Consider the following 22,239-nt stretch of genomic DNA (forward strand, 5'->3'; position numbering starts at 1 on the left):
TGTCAACTTCAGTCATGGTGGTCAGGATACAATAGTTCACAATCATTAACAAGGACGGATGGCCGTTCATGGCTGTGAACTGTTGAATCTTGACCACCATGACTGAAGTTGATAGCTTATAAGTGTTGTTCGCGCAGCTCATGCATGCTCTTGGTTGTGAAGAGAGTATATTTTATGTGTTCCTTTTCAATAAACCTTCAGTTGCTAGTCAGCACCTGTCCCATCTTCTTTCTTGTGCCTGTTGCTGCGCTGTTTTCTTCAACTTGCCGTTTTACTGAAGTTGGGAAGAAGGATAAAACACAGCACTCACTGACAACTGGTTATTTAACGGCGCAGACACTGCTTAAATGCCTTCAGACCAGCGGAGCAGGAAAAAAACTTATCACACCTTTATCATCAAAACTATGAAAGAAACATCATTTCTATGTTATATGATACAACTGAAGTATTGCTCGCACATTGTGAACCAGCTTTTTTAATATGATGCGTCTCTGTTCCTTCACAAGTGGCTTGCTTCTGCTAAGGATCTTCACACTTGACAATCTCTGTACAATCACTGCAGTGCTTGACAAGTTTGGAACCTGTCCTCATTCTTTAGATCTCCTGCATGCAGTTTGCATTTACGGGCCTCTAGCATTTTGCCTCCATCGAAATGCAACCACCGCGGCCAGGATAGAACCCGTGTCTTAACAGGCCAGCAGCCGAGCACCATAACCACTGAACTGCCGTGGCGGCTCATGTATGTGTGTGTGTTCCGTAGGGCTGGAAAACTATGAACTTAAATCAGTGATGCTAACCAGGCCAACAACTAACTCTGCTGTTCATAATACCTCTGCTCCTTGTTTCTAAATGGCCAATTAGGTGGCACTGCTACTTTGTTTATTTGTTGCAATTTTGTGCACAAAATGAATGTCTTATATTTGGGAAACACAAAGTCCAGGTGGTGTATGTTTGCAAGGTGTGCTATTGTTGTGTAGATAGTTTACTGAAGTGTTTTGTATTTCTAACATGCCAGTTGAGAGGTGTGTGTGCATTTTCATGCTATGGTAATGTGCCTAGTAACTGTTTAAAACATTAGCTCTGGTTCTTGTTCCTGAGTAGCTCACATGTGTGCTGCTCATCCCTTTTTTCTTAGCTAAGCTACTTCATCAAATTGCATGTTGTAGGTGTCACCATGCATGTATATCTTAGAGCTTAAAGTAAGTGCTCTTGGAAGTCATCTTAAGGTGAATTCGCACGGTGGACTGAATTGCAAATCTTGAGGGTGAACTGTGCATTATGTGGCTTGACGTCGCGAATTGACGCCAACCAATTGGTGTCTGCAGATGGAAAGAGGAGGGCGTTTTTTTTCTATTAGGACAAGATCTGCTGTTTTCATCTCATGTGTGAATGCTTTCAGCATGCGGACACTGCCTTTACTTGAGGTGATGCTAGAGATCTTTTTGCGACCTCATCCGTTGTGTGAATATACCGTAAAAACCCGCGTATAATACGAACCCGAATATAATACGGGGCTAAGATTTAGAGACGCGAAATGGGAAAAAAAGTTTCACCCGCGTATAATACGAGTAACACAAGCTCATAGAAGACATTTATTCAAATCGCATCCCGCACTTCACTTCAATTACTTTGTTCTTCAGTAGCGCTTTCTTCGAACATTTCTTTGTCCGACAAATCATCCCAAATGTACTCATCTTCCGTGCCATCGAGGGCGTTCGAGATGCTGCACTTCTTAAGCCCGCTTCAGCCGCCCGGTTGGCGTCACTGCAGGCTCACCTGAGTGCATCCACTCTGCGTAGCACCGCCTGACTGCGTCCTTGAACGGTTTGTTTACACAACCATCAAACGGCCGCGAAAGCTTTGTCGCATTCCGCTGCACACGAAAAGGGCTTCTTTCTGTTGTGGCCATCCACGAATGCTTCCTTCGACGACACCAAACTGCCTCCCGGCCGCACCGTTGCCGATGTTCTCCGCAGCCAAAATCGCTTGAAAGTAGCCGAGTACTGTTTTCGAGACCGTGACATCGTGCTCTCTAAAACAATATCCACTTCACGAAGCATGCCTTACATGCTAGCACGTGTGTTGTCAACAGGCGCACGGCACACCGCGACCCCCCGGCGCACCCAACGGATCAACAAAGAAACGACGTCGTGACGTCATTTGTCGAGAGTAACGAAGCCAAGCCGTAGCCACGCGCCAATAGCGAAGCGAAGCCATAGCCACGCCGCAAAAACGAAACCAAAACATCGAGCAACTTCGAAAATTTTTATTCGGATCCGCAAATAGTACGAGGTGGAAATTTAGGACGCTAATTATGGGAAAAAAACCTCGTATTATACGCGGGTTTTTACTGTACCTTTGATGTGCATTTTGGTGTAAGGACATGAACTCTAACTAAACCTAATTCACAGAACTGGCCCCAGCAATGACATCCATCGATGGGGCGAGTGGCAGTGGGCCAGACGAGTTTGGTGAGCGAACCTTCTTGTGATGCATGCCATTTTTTATTTTTCATAATCAAATCGGCCTAAGAAACTGTTCACTGCAAACAAAGGATTTGTCCAATGAGCGCCTGTTAACCCTGTCCTGTGCCACTTGAGGGCGTCTTATCCCCTGAAACTTCTACTCTCATCCTTCCACCATCTCTGCTGTGCCCCTAACTTTGACTGTATGTGCTACATTGACCTTTCTTGAAATTGGTTACATACCCTTCCCAGGCCCCATTTCTTTCTGTACTTTTTATCTCTACTTTGTGTCGCTCTCCTACTCTACTGTGTGATTACATCTATACCTTTCGATAGCTTGCCGTCCTGCCTTCAGTTGCATTTCAAGCCTTTTCATTAAGCTTCATGTTTCTTTCCCATAGTTATCTAATAATTAAAAGCTTTTTAATTGATTGACATCCCCTTTCTTGTGAATTAACAAAATATATTAGCATTATTCTGGTTGTCTGGTACATTCACAGTTGTTAGGCGTTGTACCGTGTACAGGTTGAAAAGTTTTCTGGCACAGTGTTCCTGCTGTCCTTCAGCAGATGCGCAGTTAATTGAACCTGACGTCTTTTTTTTTTTTCTTTTTGCACTGCCTATGAGGCTTGCTGTACTGCCCCTTTCATTTTTGGCAGGATATGCGATTTTTCTGAACTGCTCTCGCTCCGCAGTGTTCTGCTGTGTCTTTAAGGCTCGTTTATGGGGGTTCAACGTCCCAAAGCGACTCGGGCTATGAGGGACGTGGTAGTGGAGGGCTCCGGAAATTTCGACCAGCTGAGTTTCTTTAACGTGCACTGACATCGCACAGCACACGGGCCCCTGGAACTTCGCCTCCATCGAAATTCCATTGCCGCAGCTGGATCGAACTCTCGTCATTTGGGTCAGCAGCCAAGCGTTATAACCACTGAGCCACTGCGGCCACGGTTGTCACTTGTCACTTAGCCCTCATTATTTCACCAGTTATCTTTTTAGCCATCAGTGTTAGTGTAGTTTGAAAGGGTGTGCGCTAAAAAAGACGTACACAGGAAAAAGATAGAGACGACAAAAGAAGCCAGGCGCACATATATATCCGCTGATAAACAGATATGAGCTGCGTGATGGAGCGTGACCCCATCAACCAAACATAAGACAGCGCAAAAAATGCATATCTAAGTGACATTAAAAGAAACACAAGAAAGTGAACATATCAAACACCTGCCGAGGTAAGGTAAAAAAGTGGGATTCGTATCGGCTGACAACAATGCATAACAACATGGGAAAACAGAGCTGTATGAAAGATGACACTGAAAAAGAGGATAACACCATAAAAAAGGCTAACAACATGACGAAATTTTTAACAAAGAACAAGTGAAAGATGGGGATAAAAACCGTGTAAAGGGTGGTAAATAAAGGCACATTGGAACATCTAAAAGGACACTAAAACATAGAGAGGCGAACGGGTTAATAGTCTAGATGTACCCATCCAGAAAGGCAAGTTCATTTCTAGACAGGTTAATGGAAGGCGTGCTAACGCACTTGTCTTTCCTGAGGTGAATAAAAAAGGCCTCGATTACTTCTCTTTCTGTCTTGTCCTGAGCCTTAGCTAGAAACTTGGTTTCATTAAACTTGGGGTAGCAGTTCTGGCAACTGCTGCAGTGTAACGGAAGGTTACCTCCAGACCTGTTCTTCATGGTGACGTTGTGCCTGCGGGCGCGCTCATTGAAACATTTCCCGGTTTGACCCACATACACTTTGCCGCACGTCAAGGGAATCTCGTACACAACATTGGCAGTGCATTGTGTGTACACGGTTTGATGCTTGATATTACAGGCCTTCTTAACACACTTCCTGGTCACCATCGGACATAATTTCGCCAGTTTGCAAGTAGCCGAAAAAACCAGCCTAACCCCGTGACGAGACGCAACTTTCTTTAAATTGTGTGAAAGACCATGCAGGTAAGGTACCTATAACCTGCACAGGTTTCCGTTCTGTTTGATGTTTAGCATGCTCCGAGTTTTTAATTTTTTGCAAAAGGTTTTCAGACATGTTCGTGACCAGATTTGCAGGGTAACCTGCAGCAGAAATTCGGTCGATCTGGCACTGGAAACTTTCACCTATCTTGTGGCCGCACGATTTTTCTAATGCAGATTTCATGCAAAGAGATACTATGCCAAGCTTTACCAGCTTGGAGTGGGCACTATCATAGGGCAAAAGTGACTTCTTTGAGTGCGGCTGATAAGACCAACACACATGATCATTTGTAAAAATAAGCTGTAAGTCAAGAAACTGGAGTCGATCATGATCTGCTCGTTCATGCGTGAATTTTAGACCCCTCGATGAAGAACAGAAGGTAGTGAGAATTTGGACTACAAGTGTATCAGCAGCACAGTATGAAGGTGCGTTAAGAAGGACAAGATAATCGTCGACGTATCTGAAAATACGTGTTATCCCTGTGTCCTTCAAGCTAGCTTCAAGGCGCCGCTCAAATGACGCCAGAAAAATTTCGCATAAGACCGGTGCGACTGAGGAACCTATACAAATTCCGGCTTTTTGCAAGTAAAACTCATCCTGGAAGCAAATAACAGTGGAATCCAAATAAAACAATAGTAGGTCCAGAAATTTTTCAGTTGTGACACCGGCAGAATTTTGAAACCTGACTTCGTCAAATTCTTCCAAATGTTCACGAACAGCATCCAACAACCCGTCGTGAGGCACAGAGTAAAATAAGTCCTCAACGTCAATTGAAAAACCAGTTGTGGCCGATACCTTGCCTCCCTCCAGTACCTGCACCACTTCCTTTGAGCTTCGAACGCGGTAAGGGTAAGCGCCAGCTATTCTGTCCAGTTGGCACCGAAGGAAGTCACCCACAACTTTTTGCCACGTATCCCTTTCAGACACAATGGCACGTGGTGGACAAGCAGGCTTGTGCGTTTTACCTGAAAAGAATATTTCGAGGCATCCGGTCTCAGCTCCTTTGACCGCCTCGGAGCATGCTAAACATCAAACAGAACGGAAACCTGTGCAGGTTATACCTTACCTGCATGGTCTTTCACACAATTTAAAGAAAGTTGCGTCTCGTCACGGGGTTAGGCTGGTTTTTTCGGCTACTTGCAAACTGGCGAAATTATGTCCGATGGTGACCAGGAAGCGTGTTAAGAAGGCCTGTAATATCAAGCATCAAACCGTGTACACACAATGCACTGCCAATGTTGTGTACGAGATTCCCTTGACGTGCGGCAAAGTGTATGTGGGTCAAACCGGGAAATGTTTCAATGAGCGCGCCCGCAGGCACAACGTCACCATGAAGAACAGGTCTGGAGGTAACCTTCCGTTACACTGCAGCAGTTGCCAGAACTGCTACCCCAAGTTTAATGAAACCAAGTTTCTAGCTAAGGCTCAGGACAAGACAGAAAGAGAAGTAATCGAGGCCTTTTTTATTCACCTCAGGAAAGACAAGTGCGTTAGCACGCCTTCCATTAACCTGTCTAGAAATGAACTTGCCTTTCTGGATGGGTACATCTAGACTATTAACCCGTTCGCCTCTCTATGTTTTAGTGTCCTTTTAGATGTTCCAATGTGCCTTTATTTACCACCCTTTACACGGTTTTTATCTCCATCTTTCACTTGTTCTTTGTTAAAAATTTCGTCATGTTGTTAGCCTTTTTTATGGTGTTATCCTCTTTTTCAGTGTCATCTTTCATACAGCTCTGTTTTCCCATGTTGTTATGCATTGTTGTCAGCCGATACGAATCCCACTTTTTTACCTTACCACGGCAGGTGTTTGATATGTTCACTTTCTTGTGTTTCTTTTAATGTCACTTAGATATGCATTTCTTGCGCTGTCTTATGTTTGGTTGATGGGGTCACGCTCCATCACGCAGCTCATATCTGTTTATCAGCGGATATATATGTGCGCCTGGCTTCTTTTGTCGTCATTAAAGTTGGAAGTTGCGCTTCTTTCCTGTCGTCTCTATCTTTTTCCTGTGTACGTCTTTTTTAGCGCACACCCTTTCAAATATGAATATGTACCAACTAGCCCGTCAAAAAGCTTTACTACTGTTAGTGTAGCAGCCGATCAACTCTTCACTGAGATGTGTTTCTCATAGTATTAATGTTTCTACAAGTTTTAATACAGCATAACCCTGCTGATGTACTCCTCACGGGACTAAAAAAAATTGGCTGTGGCTTAGCTCAGCTATGCCAGACATACGTAGCGAGAGGTAATGGACCTTCATTGGCTAGGCGAACTCGTCGAGCTGCATCTTCACGGCGTCGCTTATTCAGATGTTCTGCATGTTCTTCCTCGGTCTCGTCGCCTTTGCCTTGTTTCGTTCCAACAGCTAAGCTTGGTTTGTTTCAGCCTCTCCGACTCGCTCTCCATCTCTGGCCACAACAGCTTCAACGAACCGCCCTCTTATACAGGCCGCTGCTCATTCATTCATAAATCTTTAATCACAAGGATGACCTGAGGCCCAAGGGGGAAGTGGGTTGGTTAGGTGAAGGTGAGGGTGTCGGTCTCTGACATGAAGTCTAGCAGGGCACTGAGCTTGCGCTTGGCGTCGGTACTGGGGGCCGTCCAGTCATCGTATGTCTGGATGTGGTAGGCAGAGGTGTAGCAGGCGCAGAGGCTCGCAGTGCCAGGACAGGTCCAGATCAGGTGGTGCAAATCAACAGAGTCAGCAGGGCAATCGGGGCAGCCGATCCTGGTTCGGTGCCATCGACTCGGGATGTCCGGGGTGTACGCTGCACCGGCTCGCACCTTGTGAGCGAGAACTTGCCGGGCGAGAAAGTCCAGAAGGAATGGATGGAGTAATGTCTGGGACAAAGTCCCACGACAAACCCCTCTGCTCTTGTTAAAGGCGTGTGATGATAGAGTCAGGTATTATGAGCGGGATGGGAGAACATTAAGGGTGGTCCGAGTTGGTCGGCTCACGTTAAGGCAATGCCGACGGTCTTCCTCTAGCTGCGCGCCAGCAGCCTCGTGGGCAGTCCTGTTCCCGGTCCCTTGTGCGTGATTTCTGGGTGTCCAGTGAATGCATACGTAGACCTGGGAGGTCTCTTGCTGTGCCTACTGCTATCTCTGGCTCTCCTCCTCCTCTGACGTTGCACCAGATGGCGCGGCTCCATCTGGCAACGGTTGCTAGGCAGCGGCGCAAGAAGCGGTGTGACCACGGTGTGACCACCGCCGCAGTGAAAATGCTACTTTGCGACCAATAGCTCTTGCTACAAAAAAAAAAAATGCAAGAGCGAGGAAACATTAGAGGCAGGAAGTAGGACAAATTTAAAAATGACAGGAATGAAGAACTAAACACATTTATTGCAGTGCTGGCACTTGAAAAAATCATGCAGCATTGTCTGCTGCATTTTCTTACGTCCGGTGAGGACTACTCATTTCTCCAGAATTTACGGGGCTATGTGGCTGTTGCGATCGTTGCAAACATACTTTCTGAGAATGTCTAATGCCGCTACAGCCAACATAATGGTTGGTTCCAGCGGAGGCTAGCCCTCGTCCTCTTTGTTGCCACTGCTGTGTGCATCCAGAAGTCACAAAAGATGTGATGAGGTGCGGAAGGACAAAATCAATCGCGCCAGCCACACTAACACTAGCAGCACAATTACAAAGAAACAAGGATAGGTGAAGAAAAAATTAGCTGTGGTTTAGCTCTGATTAAACATGGCGAGAAGCGGTAGCTTCATGTGGCTGCGCTTTGCAAAGCTTTGTTTGTTTCTAGTTTCTCGGCTTGTTGAAAGATTGTTGTTTCTTTGGACTTTGCCGCACGTAGCTACGTGAAACTACTGCTTCTCACCAGGTTTAACCGAAGCTAAACCACAGCTGATTTTTTCCTATACCCGTGGTGTTAGATTTTCTGCGTGTGGAGCGCTAATCTTCCTCTTTGTATTCTTCGTCTTCCTCTTGTTATTCCTCTTCAAACTCCTCTCGAAATCGCCTGTCACTGATCAATCATGAATCGCTCGAATCACAAATTACCATGATATTGCATGAGCGGCTGTGTAACCTAGCAGTTAGTATACAAGAAGCACATATACAGGGTGTCCCAGCTAAAAGTAACGAAGCTTGTAAAAAAGAGGATGATCCCTAGCCGAGTGAGACCAACTGAGGGTTGTTGCCAGTCGCGTGTCCTAGTCTGTAGTATTTTTTTTTATTATGCAAACATGATTAATTAGCAGAGACTAATTAGCTAACTTTTTAATTATTGCCTACAGGAAGAAAGTGTCAATGCAGGAGTTGTAGATCCCTTTGAAAAATAACCGTTTGCCGTGTTTTCAGCCAAGTACCACTGATACAGCTTCTTTTATTTGACTTAAAAGAAAGCCCGCGAAATACAAAAAGAGCCACGTGATAGGGAAGCAGTTTCAGCGCTCCCAGACGACCAGCCAAGCAAAGACATTCGCTTATCTTTGCAACGTTGTCCCGAACGGGGTTCGGCGTTTTGTGATGGTTGCGAGATATACGTAATTAACTCTCGCATCGGCGCTAGGGCGACCGTTTCTTCAGCGCGTGACGGTGCAAGTTAGCGGCACGGCCACATTCCTATCACTCGAGGCGAGGTTACGCGTGAAAAAGCGCTCCATGCGAGCCGCGCTTCACTTCCTTGAAAAGCAGCACCCGCTCACTTTCCATGACACATAAGCAGTTCCTGGTGCATATCTCGCCACCTCCTCAAGACGCCAAAAGCTGTACGGGACAGCGTTGCAAACATAAGCGGATGTCGTTGCTTGATCGCTCGTTTGGGAGCGCTGTAACTGCTTCCCTATCACGTGGTTCTTTTTGTATTTCGCGGGCTTTCTTTTAAGTCAGATAAAAGAAGTTGTATCAGTGGTACTTAGCTGCAAACAAGGCAAACGATTATTTTTCTATGGGATCTACAACTCCTGCATTGACAATTTCTTCCTGAAAGCAATAATTAAAAAGTTAGCTAATTAGTCTTTGCTAATTAATCATGTTAGCATAATAAAAAAATACTGCAGACTAGGACACGTGACTATCAACAACCCTCAGTTGGTCTCACTCGGCTAGGGATCATCCTCTTTTTAACAAGCTTGGTTACTTTTAGCTGGGACACCCTGTATATCTCCAGTTTTATTGAATTGTCACACCGTGGGTCTGAAGCTTAGTGGTTAGCGCACCTGGCTCTCGCCCAATGGACCTGAGTTTGAATCCCACTGATTGTGAGGTTTATTTGTTTGTTTATTTTATTTGTGGCAGACTTGAAGGTCATGTTGCGTACATGGCGATCTCAGCCGTGCACCTGTAGCAGTGAAGCTACTGCTTCAAAAAAGTGCAACCACTGTGGATGATGATGGCACAGCCTGTCTGAATGCCGTCTGCCTAACACAGTGGTGCTAGACATGCCAGGCCAAGTAAAGCCGCTTTAGAAGTAAACATAAGACTGCCACTGTTTCTCATTTAGGCTGGCATGGGGTGTTATTTCACAAGTATTACTGTGTAGGAATGTGGCCGAAGTTACAATGCAGCGAACAGCAGGGTTTATAATGCATGGAACCCTATTATCATCATGCCAGATCTAGACCACTACAATGTGTAGCAGCCAGGAAAATGCAGCACCCATCAACTCAGCAGCGAGGTTCTACTGTGCAAAGCTTTCACTGTTACCTTGAGAGCAAAATACTTAATTTTTTTCATTTACTTGATAGCCCACAATGTCAAACTGAACTCAGTTTGCTTTTTGCTTATATGTGCTGCTGAGGTGCATTGATATTTGTGTACTTCCTTTTCTTGTCAAAAAAGTATGCTCAGCCGAGGAGATGGAGAGCGCCGCGGACTGCCAGCTCCAGCTGCCTGGTGGGCAGGACACTGTGATAGGTTCTGCTAGGGATGATGGAAAGGTGATTGTGCGTGTTCTTAAGTCATATAGTGTATCAAATACCATAGTAGAGTGAGTGAATGATTCTTAATTAAATTGGGGCTGGTACATAGTGAAATGGGTACAGTTTAGAGGATGATGCTAGCTTACAGTAGAAACTTATACTAGTCCCAGTAAGTGTGCCGAAAAGGGTAGTGTGCAAAGCATAGATGTGTGGTTTCAGACAATATCATGTAAGGCACAGGTCAGCATTTCTAATTTGTCATTTTTGTACTTCATTACCTGACGATGCCATAATGGGTCTGCAGTTATTCTTGTCCTGAGGAAATTCTTAGTACACAAATAATTTTTGATCATGAGGAGGCTGCCTTGTTCTGTCAGGTATGCCTAGTTGTTGGTATGTGAAATTTATTCTCATTTCTGAAGTTTGTTTGAATTGGGGCAGAGAACATTATTTCAACTTTTGGCGGTATTTGACTCGGAATGAAGAGAAGCTAGAACTGTCAGAAGATTGTGCTATATATTTCATGTTGCACGCAAGCAATTTCTTTTTTTTCGAATTATAAGGCTAGAAATAAAAAATCTACTGATTTTGGACACTGCTCGCTGTAAAAGAGTGCATTCATGCCTACATAATTTTTATGTTTTTCAGCTGTTTGTTTTAAGTTATGAAATATTTAAAATCCCTTGATTCACTGCTGTTAATGTGTACAAATGCGAAATTCTCCACGTTTGCTGCAGGTCTATGCAGGCAGTGGGCTCTGGATGGAGCCTGGTGCCTGGCAGATGCTCCTGAGAGCACCAACAGACTCAATGTTCTGCCGCGGTGCTACTCAGGTGTATTGGACACCTGATGAGCTGAAGAGCCGCAGCGTGACTGGCGTGCTTTCAAATAAGTGCCAGTCTCTTGGCAGAACAGAGGCGAAACCGACACTTACACCGGAAAAAGTCTTCTCTGAAAGGTGCTAGTGCTTTTTTTTTCTTTGCTTTGAGTAACACCTAGGCAATCAAACTTTGCTTCAGCCAAATACAGTCGCGCTCACTTACAGAAAGCGTGATAGTCATGGAGATCCTGTTCATTGTATCCGAGGTTTGTAACAACTGCAATGTCCTTATTGCATCCAAAACTGCAAAGTCGGGCAAAAGTGACGTTTAGTTTTTGCAAGGTGTGTTATGCCCATACGTTTCTTCATGCAGGCTCTATCACAGCACTTTCAGAGATCTCCACACTGTTTGTGTGGCTCTCGCTAAGATCCGTTCTGCCAGTAACCTGATTTATCTATTTGGTTGTGAAATTAGCATTCTCAACGACTGGTGGCAAGTCATTGTGCGCGTTCTTCGATCTTGCTGCGACAAAGATAGTGCAATTGACATATCTGCACAGAATGTATAAATAGCATTGCCCGTTGTTTCGAGTAATCTCTGTCTTTGGTTTTCATGCAAGCATCTCAATGCATCCAACAACACACAGCAGACGCGGAGTGGGTAGGCCCATGTGTCGTCAGCAATCAGAGGTTGCCAGACAAGCAGTCAGTTCGCAAAGGAAACGAAAATCGTTTTAAAGATATCTGCCGCACGGAATCAACTGAAAGTTTTGGGTATTGTAATTTAATGTGTTGGGAATTAAATGCTACAACAAGGGTATGCACGAAAGTAGGCTTCATGGCCCCTTTAATGGCGAACATTCGTTTCTGTGTTTTTACAATGAGAGTGGTAATTCTGAATCTCACTTTTGCATTTATCATGTATCTAGTTGTGTTCAAATGTGGCCTATTTTGTGTTCTATTGTGCAGCTCTGTTTCATATCTACATGGGAGACATACCAAAGGAGCTCGCAGAGAAGAGACTGAAAGCCGTGCGCATGCACCTCTCACATCTCACAGAAGCTGGGGGACGTGCAACGAAAAATTGGAGGTCATGATGTATAAATTTATTTTGCCACTTACCTATGCCGAAGCCGTCAGGCGTCCCCGCCCAGAAACGTTCGTTTCGTACCAGCATCCACCGCAGTCGACACCATTTCGTCCTGCCTGGCCACCACCGCAACGTTTCCGTCCATGGCGGACACCGGACAACCTACCCATTTGTTATGTCTGCGGCATTCCTGGCCATGTGATGCGTCCCTGCCGCCGCCAAGTGTTGTCCCCTGCTGCCAATACTGACCCTCGAGGTTACGCCTATGCCCCTCCCCAGCCTTTTCACCGCACTTCGCCTTCTGAGACCACTGCTTCCTCCGATCTCAGGCCGTCTATTCGCCGCCGTGCTCCATCTCCGCGTCGTCGCTCGGTTTCCCCGATGCGCCGTCGTCCCTCTTCCCCCTTCGGAAAACTAGTGCCCGCAGTTCCGGAGGCAAGAACTGCTTGCTCGTCACCAAGCTCAAGACCTCGACTTTCTCTGACAAATTTGATCGCGGTTTCTGTGGAGGGCACCGATGCTTTCGCGCTTGTTGACACCAGTGCTGCTGTATCTGTACTAAGTGAGAAATTGTGCCGCCAGTTACGAAAAGTGATGACTCCGCTATATGGTTTTATGCTTCGCGCCGCTAATTCGCAACTTATTGCGCCTTTGGGGGCATGTACAGCCCGAGTTACTATTCAGGACGTTCTGTATATTGTTGAATTCATCGTCTTCCCATGGCCGTCTCACGACGTCATCTTAGGCTGGGACTTTCTCTCCCAACATGACGTTGTCATCGACTGCGCTCGTTCCGAAGTCGCCCTTCTTCCCTTCGGCGACGACTCTGTGAACGCTTCCACTAACTTGTGCTCCAAGCTGACTGTGGCTGATGACGTCATGATCCCGCCGTGCTCTGCTGTGCTCGCCTCTGTTCATTGCGACTCTGGATCCAACGGCCCTGTCATCTTCATCCCGTCCGACTCCTCTGCTTCTCGCCACTGTCTACCCCTGCCATTCGCCGTGCTTGCCGTCTCAGCCGGCTGCAGCGCCTTGCCCCTGACGAATCCATTCCTGTGCCCCTCCACTCTTCTTCATGGTGAATGCTTGGGATGTGTCCAGCCTTTCGCTTCCGTCGTCGCCTGGGACCCTTCTGAGGACGACTCCTGCCGCCTGCAAGTGTCTTCACTTACTTCCTCCTCACCGTCTCCTCAACCCGTTCCCGAGGCCGTCTTTGTGGGCTCAATCGACACAAATCTTTCGCCACCGGAGAAGACCCAGCTTGCGGCCCTGCTAGATAAGTTTCGGTCATCGTTTGACTTCTCTCACCACCGTTTTGGTCGCACTTCAGCTGTTACCCATCGGATCGACACTGGTGCCCATTCGCCGTTGCGCCAACGCCCATATCGCGTCTCGGCCACCGAACGCCAGGTTATCGACACCCAGGTCAATGATATGCTGCAGCGTGGCGTCATACAACCATCACACAGTCCTTGGGCTTCCCCCGTCGTCCTTGTCACCAAGAAAGACGGCTCTATCCGCTTTTGCGTTGACTACTGGCGCCTCAACAAAATCACCCGAAAAGACGCCTCTCCGCTACCCCGCACCTCCACCAAGATGTAACGGCCTTTATTGACAGTTGTGAAGGCCGGTTAGAGCGGGCAAGGACAGGTCCGGTCCCGGAACAGTTCACGCTCTCGTCTCGCGCCGCGCGTCGGCTCTGCTGCTTCAGCTGCCGATCGTCGTCTTCTCATCTCGCGCCTCGCCTCGGTTCTGCTGCTCTGACTGCTGATCATCTTCCTCTTTACAGGTTTCTATTTTATAATAAAGCTTTCGTTTGCCCTAAATCTGGTTGTCAGTAATATATCGTAGGGCATTACAGACCCTTTTGGCCAGCTTAATTGGAAAATATTATTAGTAGCAGGCGCTGCCTTTTTGCAACAGCTTGCGATGCACTAATCGAAGAAACTATGTTATCATGCGCAATGTGCAGCACACATTTCTGAGTGATGAAAAAACTTATCTATGGTGCGCCATTAGGACTGGCGTCCCTCATTAGGCCTAACACTATCCCGATACCTGCAAGCAGGATCTGTGCCAACAGGCCGACGCCATTAGAACCAACAGGTCTGACACCGACAGGTCCATCACCATCAGGCCATCACCAACAGGCCCGACAGGCCCAACACCAACAGGCCCGACAGGCCCAACACCAACAGCCCAACAGGCCCAACACCAACAGCCCAACAGGCCCATCACCAACAGCCCAACAGGCCCAAATTACGGGTTCCTTCAGCCTTCAGACCGATAGGCTGAAGGAATTTTTGACTGGGGTCGCAATAATGAATTAGGATTTCGCGGTACCGCAGAAGCGGTTTATGAGCTTCTGAGCCAGGAGAGCTAGGATGAGGAGCCCGGTGTGTGAGCGCTCGGGCGGCCGCATCAGCGGCAAACTGCGTGGAAAGGATTTCGCCTCGCGTGTGTTAGATCGTGGTGTTTTATAAAACTCAAGGGATTCATTCTGTTCTTTTATGGCACGCTAGCATGGTTCCAGTTACCTACGGATTACTCAGTAGGTAGAAATTCTCCCCCTGCCCTGTGTTTGGCTTTTGAAGGTCGGGGGAGGGCGAAGGGGGGGGGGGGGGGGGGGGGGGTTGCATTGGGAAAGATCGTATGGCTTCCAGTTCCGTGAGCTGCAGACTGCAAAGAATAAAGAAATAAGGGCCACAGTGGGCATCACACAATGTGCATCAGCCCACACGGTTCATATAAATCGCTCGACGGCGGACGGACGATAACGACTATAATTGTCACAGGAGTCTTGGTTTTCTTCTCAAGCATTTGCTGACCCGCTGGGCACCGCTGGGCACCCGGCGGCTCTGGGAATCGAACCCAGAACCTCCCGCATGCGTGGCGGGTGCTCGACCACATGGCCACCGCTGCGGTGATTGTTCCGTCCTAATGATACTAGAAATGCAATTTCAAGGATTGAAAACGTGAAACTGCCATATCGTACGTATCCTGTCTGAGTGTATCGCAAAATGTCTGTAAAGTTGTCGCGTATTAACTTATGAGCAAGACCAGGCGTCCATATTCGGCAGCGCATGGGGCCATGACATGGGGCGCAGTAGCGGCTCCTGGTGAATTAGGGCCAAATTAATTGTGCCGTAAGCACGTGGCATATTACGTCAAAAATGGGCATTGTAGCGCGAGCTTTTAAATATTTTTCATACTTGCAATGTTGTCACCCACCAGTCGTCCCTCTCATACATCGTTTCTGTTCAGCAGACGCCTGCCTTTTTGCTCTTTTGAGCAGAACTGCATTCTCCAAGCTTATAGACCGAGAACTGCTATCATTTTTCAAATACAACGAAAATTTCAGGTGGCATTTTGACGACCTAAATCGCGCAAAGCGAAAGCCTTTCCACGCAGCTTGCCGTAGGCACACACGAGGTGGCTTTGGGGCGACCTGGATTGGCTAGTCATTAGTCATGACTAGAGACCGGATTTTAGGCAAATGCCTATTTTTTTCAACGCTTAGTAGGCGCACCATTTTTACACATGAACACGAATAAGGTGTTTACAGTATGTTTAATACTCTTTTTATAGTGCCTATAAATGCTTATTTCCGACGTCGGTGCCTAAAAATGCCCTATTTTACCGAAAAGGGGCCTAATACGCTGTGGTTTTGCTTTCAGATTCGGTTTGCTTTCGAATCCATTTCGGTTTTGAGTAGAACACACACGCGGCAGCATTAGATGATCTCGTCAGTTGGCTGTGGTGAACACTGCACCTACGCCGGTTGTGTACACAATACCAACCACGTCAGCCGAAAATATCGAAGCAACTTTTTTCTATTTTCTGCCATTTTATCGTGGCAGCTTGTTGATGACTTTGGCTGTTAAAGTGGTAATTGACCAGATGGCACCACATTTCGGAAAGTATACGGAGTAAGTTATAGGTTCGTCCAAATAATTTCAGTTGGTTCCAATTGAAGCCAACAGTAAAATGTTCCATAACCCTGCTAGGAACAGTTTAGCTGATTAAAATTTCCACCTGGGTAACCTACCTTATTTTCGTTCCTTGTGCCCCAGATGGTGCTTGTCTGCTACTGCTTCAAACTGCTTCCATAGCTTTAACAGTGGTTTCTAGGTGGATGATGTTTATTTTACCATGAATCCTCGTGGATGTACGTAGGCCCGTGCAGAACTAATATGATTCTTTTCGGCATATTGCGCATCAAGCAGCACTGTGTGTAACATTTTCTAGCATCTCGTATTTCTGGTTTCCAGACCCTTCTAATGGCAAGCACCATTTGATAGTCGCGTGGCTCCGGACACGTGAAGCCACAAACTATAAAACACTGTTTACACAAATGAAAACATACTTATTAATGTTGAAGCATCATGTATGCCTGCAATAAATAAGCAATTCCTGTGTGAGCGAAGACTGAACTCATTTGTCAGATGCTTTGAATTTACAATGTTTCTATCAATTTCTAAATACATGGCCTCCTGTTAAGGTGTTCATTGTTTCTACTTTCGTACACGACAAGCGAATTGTTTGTTTCGAGGTATACCAAAGTGTTTTAAACGGGTTCGTAACCGTCCCTTTTGCTCTGCTGAAGCATGTGTATTGTACGAAAAGTTGCGCGACAGCCTTAAAAAAACGGCTTCTAATGTTCGCACCTTGCTTAAGGTCCCAAATCATTCCTGCTGTGTTTTTGTTTTATTTACGGCAGATATTGCGCGCTGAAGTTCGGAATTGTGTGCACTTTTGATAAAGTTTATAGTTTCTATTTTTCTCCGTTAGGTGCCTAAAATGCAATTTTAGCTGCCTATTTATGGCGCCTAAAACGTGCTTTTTAGTGCCTAAAAATCCGGCCTCTAGTCATGACTAACTAGTCACGACTGATTAGTTGATTATAAACTAGTCATGAGTGGTTAATGACTAACTAGTCATTAACTGCATTTAAATGCAGCTTAAAGCACGATTGAGGTGTCCACTGTTCCAAGAGGGTAATTATGATCCTTTCTCTGGTTCAGGTGTCCACCGAGGTGTGTGAGACAGATTTTGCGATTTCCTTTCCTCAAAAACCAATTTACCAATTTTACCCTCTGCATTCCAAGCTCCCGCTTAATTGGTTTCGCAGTTTAAAGCGCGACTAAGGTGTCCACTGCTGGTTACAACGTACAACGGCGACGGCGACGCCGCGAAACGCTGAAACTGGCGCGAAAGAGCTGCGCTCTAAAACGTAACCAGCTTAAGTACATCGAGCCGTTTCCACCGTTAATTCAAAGCGTTAGACGATACAGGTATTCACGTGACGTTACGTACGCCATTTTGGGAAACAGTGGTAGTGACGGGTCACTGGGCGCCGTGGTCGATCCTTGGTCCATGACGCCGCACTTGACTGCTGCCATCGTGGCTCGGCGTAAGAGAAATCGTTGCGCTTCCTCTTCCTGGCTGACCAGCAAGTGCTCCCACTGCGTCACACTCGGGTGGTCTATTCTAGGCTCTAAGTCTGCCTTAGGGCAGGTCCATGTGACATGCTCTAGTGTAGGTTTAGCCTGACACCACGGACATTCGCCTACAGATTGTCTAGGGAAAATCTTGTGTAGTTTGTGGAGGTGCGGGTAGGTACCGGTTTGTAGTCTGCGCCAGTCTACCGCCTCCTCTTTATAGGCATCGGAAACACAAGATATGTAAGCTTCACGGCGCCAAACAAGGGTATACCCTGCATCACACAATGGCAGCCACTGTGACGTCGGTGCATATTCCCTTTAGCGGCGTGATGATAACATCCAGATATGAATGTGACCACGATTCAGGAGCAGGATTTCCACGTTGGATCAAAGCAACTTTTCGGCTCCAGGGCGGCAGTCAATGAAAAAAACTGGCCGACCGAAACAGAAGCCTCATTGAGAAACCGACGAAAATCTGACTAACAAAAAATTCTTCGTCCAAGACAGTCAGCACGGTTCGGACAGAACGTTCCAATAGAGGTGACGCCACATTGTTTTCTACAAGTATGCCTGTATGCGTGTATATTTTGCGAGTTGCGCTTGTGTATCCACTGGAGCACAAGGTGCTCCAGCAGTGAAGCGCACGCACACTACACCACTCGGTGGGACCAGTGAATAGGTAATCAAAAAAGAGATATAAATATTTCTTCGGAGCAGGAACCGCGGTGACCATTTGCTAATTCTAAACCAGCGCAGACAAGAGAAGGACTATGGAAAGAAACGTACAACACGAGCGTTGTACGTTTTTTTCCGTCGTCTTTGTCTTGCCTACGCTGTTTCAGAATGAGCACCTACCAACACGCCCAGTCTTCTACTTTGACCATTTAGAGTCAGTGCTCATATATTGTAACGTAACGTCATGCATGAATGAAAAATGCGGGCTCCTCATGGAACTGAACTTCTTTAACATGTCCCCTGTGCAACATTTTCGCTCTACCAGGGGCGCGATTACGAGTCGCTTAAAGGGGTGGAGACACCAAATTTTGAAGCTATAAAAAGCCTGCTATGGGATTCCTATGTATGCAAGGGCAGTCACTGCCAGGTGTTGGACGCAACAAACGTTTAAAAAATATTTTAATTCGGTTCCAAAGATTACCTAAATGCTCACTCTCACGACCTAGACCCATTCGCTAGCGCCATCAACCATGACGTCACAAGGGGTGTAGAAAAATAAAGTTTTAGTGACGTCATACCAAAATACAGTGACGTACGATGAGCGGGACACAGCCGCGTGAGCGCAGTCGACGCACCAGCGAGCCGCGTTTGCTGCTAACCGCCACTCGCTCGGTTTGCGGCGCGCCGTTGCGAACAGCGTCGCAACGTCCGATTGCAGCTCGTTGCCTGCGTCCGGCCTGCTAGATGTCAACGGCGGGCCGCTCGCGGCAACAACGACGGGAAGCGGCAGCCAATGCGAGCGCGGAGAGCGGCAGCGTCATGATGACATAGAGCGCACTCCTTGGAGCCGGGCGGCCTGCGCCAGTCTTCGTGCCGAACGCCGGCATCTGAAGAACGCGATAGTATTGTTTGTTCACGCTCATAGCAAACCCTGGGATATATGAATATCAAAAATGCATCGTTTGTGACGATCGTTGGCAAATACCGAGTTCCTGGTAGAAGTGATGACTGCGATGCAAGCAAATTTCATCCCATAGCCGGTTTTGTGCTGCTGCTACCTGGTGCGGTTCGCCTGCCGTCTGCTAGCTCTGTTGCTGAAGACGTCGTGGAAATCGAGCATATCTTTTATTATGGGACGAGTTCACTGTAAAGGGGTGCCGAGCGGAGCACGTTTCTGAGCGCTGGCCAGTCCCGAAGCTCCCTCAGCTGCGGAGTCGATATCGAAAGCAGCTAGGCCTAGCGACGACTAGGGCAGTCTGGGACCAGCGCGCAGGTCGTCGGCCGGCGTTGCCGCAGGCAGTGTCGCTGCCGAAAGATCCACTTTTAGCACAGATGCATGCTGTCGTATCTCGAATCTAGAAAGCATCCTTTCTGGTGGCATGGCTGTTTTGTATTTTCTTGTGCGGACGTGAAGTACGCCGAGTCTGCCGGCCGGTAGGTCAGCCTGGATACCGTCTGCCGACGTCATAAAAGCGAGCTAAAGAGTGTTCTTGACGTAAATAATAAACCATGGGACAAGAAATGTGAAAAAAGTGTCATTTTTGAGGATCGCTGACCAATACTGAGCTGCTAGTAGAGGTAACAACTGTGATATGAGCAAATTTCTCACAACCGCGCCTAGCAGCTGCCGCTGGCGCGACGTCGGGGTCCGGCTCGCCTGGCGCCCGCTAGCTCCGCTGCCGAAGGCGTCGAGGAGATTGACCATACTATTATTTTATTGTGAGATGATTCTGTTAACACTACAGCTATTTGTGAAAAGTAGGCCTTTTATTATAGCGCAGGCGACTTCCGAAGCGCCGGCCGCTTGCTAAACAGGCTATAGGCCTAGCGACGACCACGGCAGCCAGGCAGCAGCAGAGCTCGTCGCCCGGAGCGCCCGCGAGCGGTGCCGTTGCCGAAAGCTCCCAACATAAGCAGACATGCTTTGTCGCTGCTCGAGTATAGCTGGCAGTTCTGATAACAAGGCGATCTTGTCTTTTCTTGTGATATTTGTACACCATCCCAAGCAGCGCTCAGGTACTGCTGCACGGCAGCGAAGTGTGACACCGGTTGTGGGCGCAGCTTGGGTAGAGCGGCGCAGCGATGCTTACTGGCATTTTGCAAAGTGTTTCGCATCCTCACGCGAACCCGCGAAGGCGATATTAGCGTGCGAACAAAAAAAAAAAGTCGATGTCCTCACTCGTTGGAATCAGATCTGTCAGAATCCGAGCTGCTGGGACTAGACGTGCAGTTGTTTGTTTTCATATGCGCTGGTCAGCACGTGTGTGGGAAAGCAGACGATGCAGCAGTAGGTGCGTCACAACTTTTGTGGGCCCACGTGACCAAGCGAAGCAGTTGATCTTCCCCCTCTGTGACGTCACTGTACAACTCGGCGTTCCGAAACCGAAACCGAAAATCGTTCACCTAAAAATGCTATAATAAATTATTCACTGTGAATATATGAATCTTTGAGTGTGTATCATGCTTCCTGGAGCCATAAGAAACGTTTGCAACTAAGAACGCGCGAACCACAAATTTGGTGTCTCCACCCCTTTAAAATCGTCTCAATCGGAAAGTGTCTCATTTGCCCCGTTGCTATTGGTCGGTCGTGACCAGCGGCCATATTGGTTTTTTGCGTCACCGGCCGACGTCATAAACGTGCAGAAGTGTTGACGTTGCTTACCTAATTATGCGAGTCGATTGAGACGATTTTTCAGGATTGGAACGAGTGGTCTCAAACCGCTTGAGACAGAAAATGGCGGTTGTTTACATGGCCGGTGGCCGCGCGAGCAACGGTTGCCGCAGTGACCGGGCGTGCCTGCTCTTAATTCCTTCAGTGAGATTGCAAGCTCCCAGCAGCTGCACCGGTCTGCTTCCGTATGTCGGCAGTTGCTGCAGTGTGATTATTCATGGTCGCCGGGTATTTTGTGAACAAAAATAAATAGAATCACGCATCGCCCTCGGAGCACATTTGCCATCGATAGCAGGCTAGGTGAGTTCACACTGGCGAGTCGCGGAGGTCGCGCGACATGGCTTAAATCGATTTGTTACGCTCCCTCCCCGTTTTACATGTGCTTCGCGAACCGTAACTAATTGACCGAAATCGGTCGCCTAGAATACTAGCGCGACGTTTGGAACTCGCCAGTGTGAACTTGCCTTAAAGCTGCCTTCGCCGGTTTTCGAGCCAAGCGCTCCTTGCAAATTGATCTCGGCAGACCCGTAGCAATCACTGTTTTTAAATAGATTTTTCCGCGCACTTAAGACGTCCGCGCAGTACCTTGATTCTATAGAGTGTGTAAAAAAAAAAAGGGACAGCCGTCAATCAGCTGATTTTTTTCTGGCTGCCATGTTTACGATGGCCAAGGAGGTTATATTATGACGATGGCTGAGTATGTGCGTGGAGGGATAAGGCTGAATCCATGGCTGAATCCTTTGAATCAGGCGGCAGCTCGCGCGACCTAGCTGACGCTACCGACGCTTTTCCAGCGTCAGCGCACCCTCGCGGCAGCAAAAGTGACTAAAGAGCAAACTTAATTGCAAAATTGAGGACGCTTCTTCTTTTGCTTCATTGTGTTGAGTTTGAAACATATGGTGTCTTCGGCTGACGGCACTCGTGGAGTTTTCTATGCACTCGTGCGGTGCCCCACGTTCGGCTGGATGCCACTCGTGCAGTGCCGTACATTCGGGTGGGACGAGCACGACACGCGTGCGCGCCACCGCGCCACCGTGGAAACCGACGGTGGAGCACGGTGCAATCCCGTCGTGCAGCGCGCGCTAGCAGACGACGCTGTTCACGCTCGGTGGTTGACGCAGCATCGACGAAGAGGAAAAACGGACGAATCATAACAAGTCGGCACATTTTAAAGAAATGTCGAATATTATAGCAGCTGCAATGCATTTATTCGCGCTGCA

At 47.4% G+C, this 22,239-nt stretch overlaps 1 protein-coding gene across 2 annotated transcripts; it reads left to right on the top strand.

Annotated features, from left to right (window-relative positions):
- The first annotated feature begins 515 nt into the window (after positions 1 to 515).
- Positions 516 to 14,055, top strand: LOC149350066 (uncharacterized). Of its 2 annotated transcripts, XM_089579082.1 has the most exons (4): positions 516 to 2,471; positions 10,240 to 10,337; positions 11,057 to 11,277; positions 12,109 to 14,055. In XM_089579082.1, the coding sequence occupies exons 1-4, from the start codon at positions 2,426 to 2,428 to the stop codon at positions 13,829 to 13,831; spliced, it is 2,088 nt and encodes a 695-aa protein (XP_089435208.1). In that variant the 5' UTR covers positions 516 to 2,425; the 3' UTR covers positions 13,832 to 14,055. The 2 variants fall into 2 exon arrangements, with proteins under 2 accessions (XP_089435208.1, XP_089435209.1); XM_089579083.1 differs by lacking the exon at positions 10,240 to 10,337.
- The last annotated feature ends 8,184 nt before the right edge of the window (positions 14,056 to 22,239 follow it).

Source organism: Amblyomma mixtum, chromosome 3 (assembly GCF_055824585.1).
Source record: "Amblyomma mixtum isolate Tamu chromosome 3, ASM5582458v1, whole genome shotgun sequence".
In the NCBI taxonomy this organism is placed as follows: Eukaryota; Metazoa; Arthropoda; class Arachnida; order Ixodida; family Ixodidae; genus Amblyomma; species Amblyomma mixtum.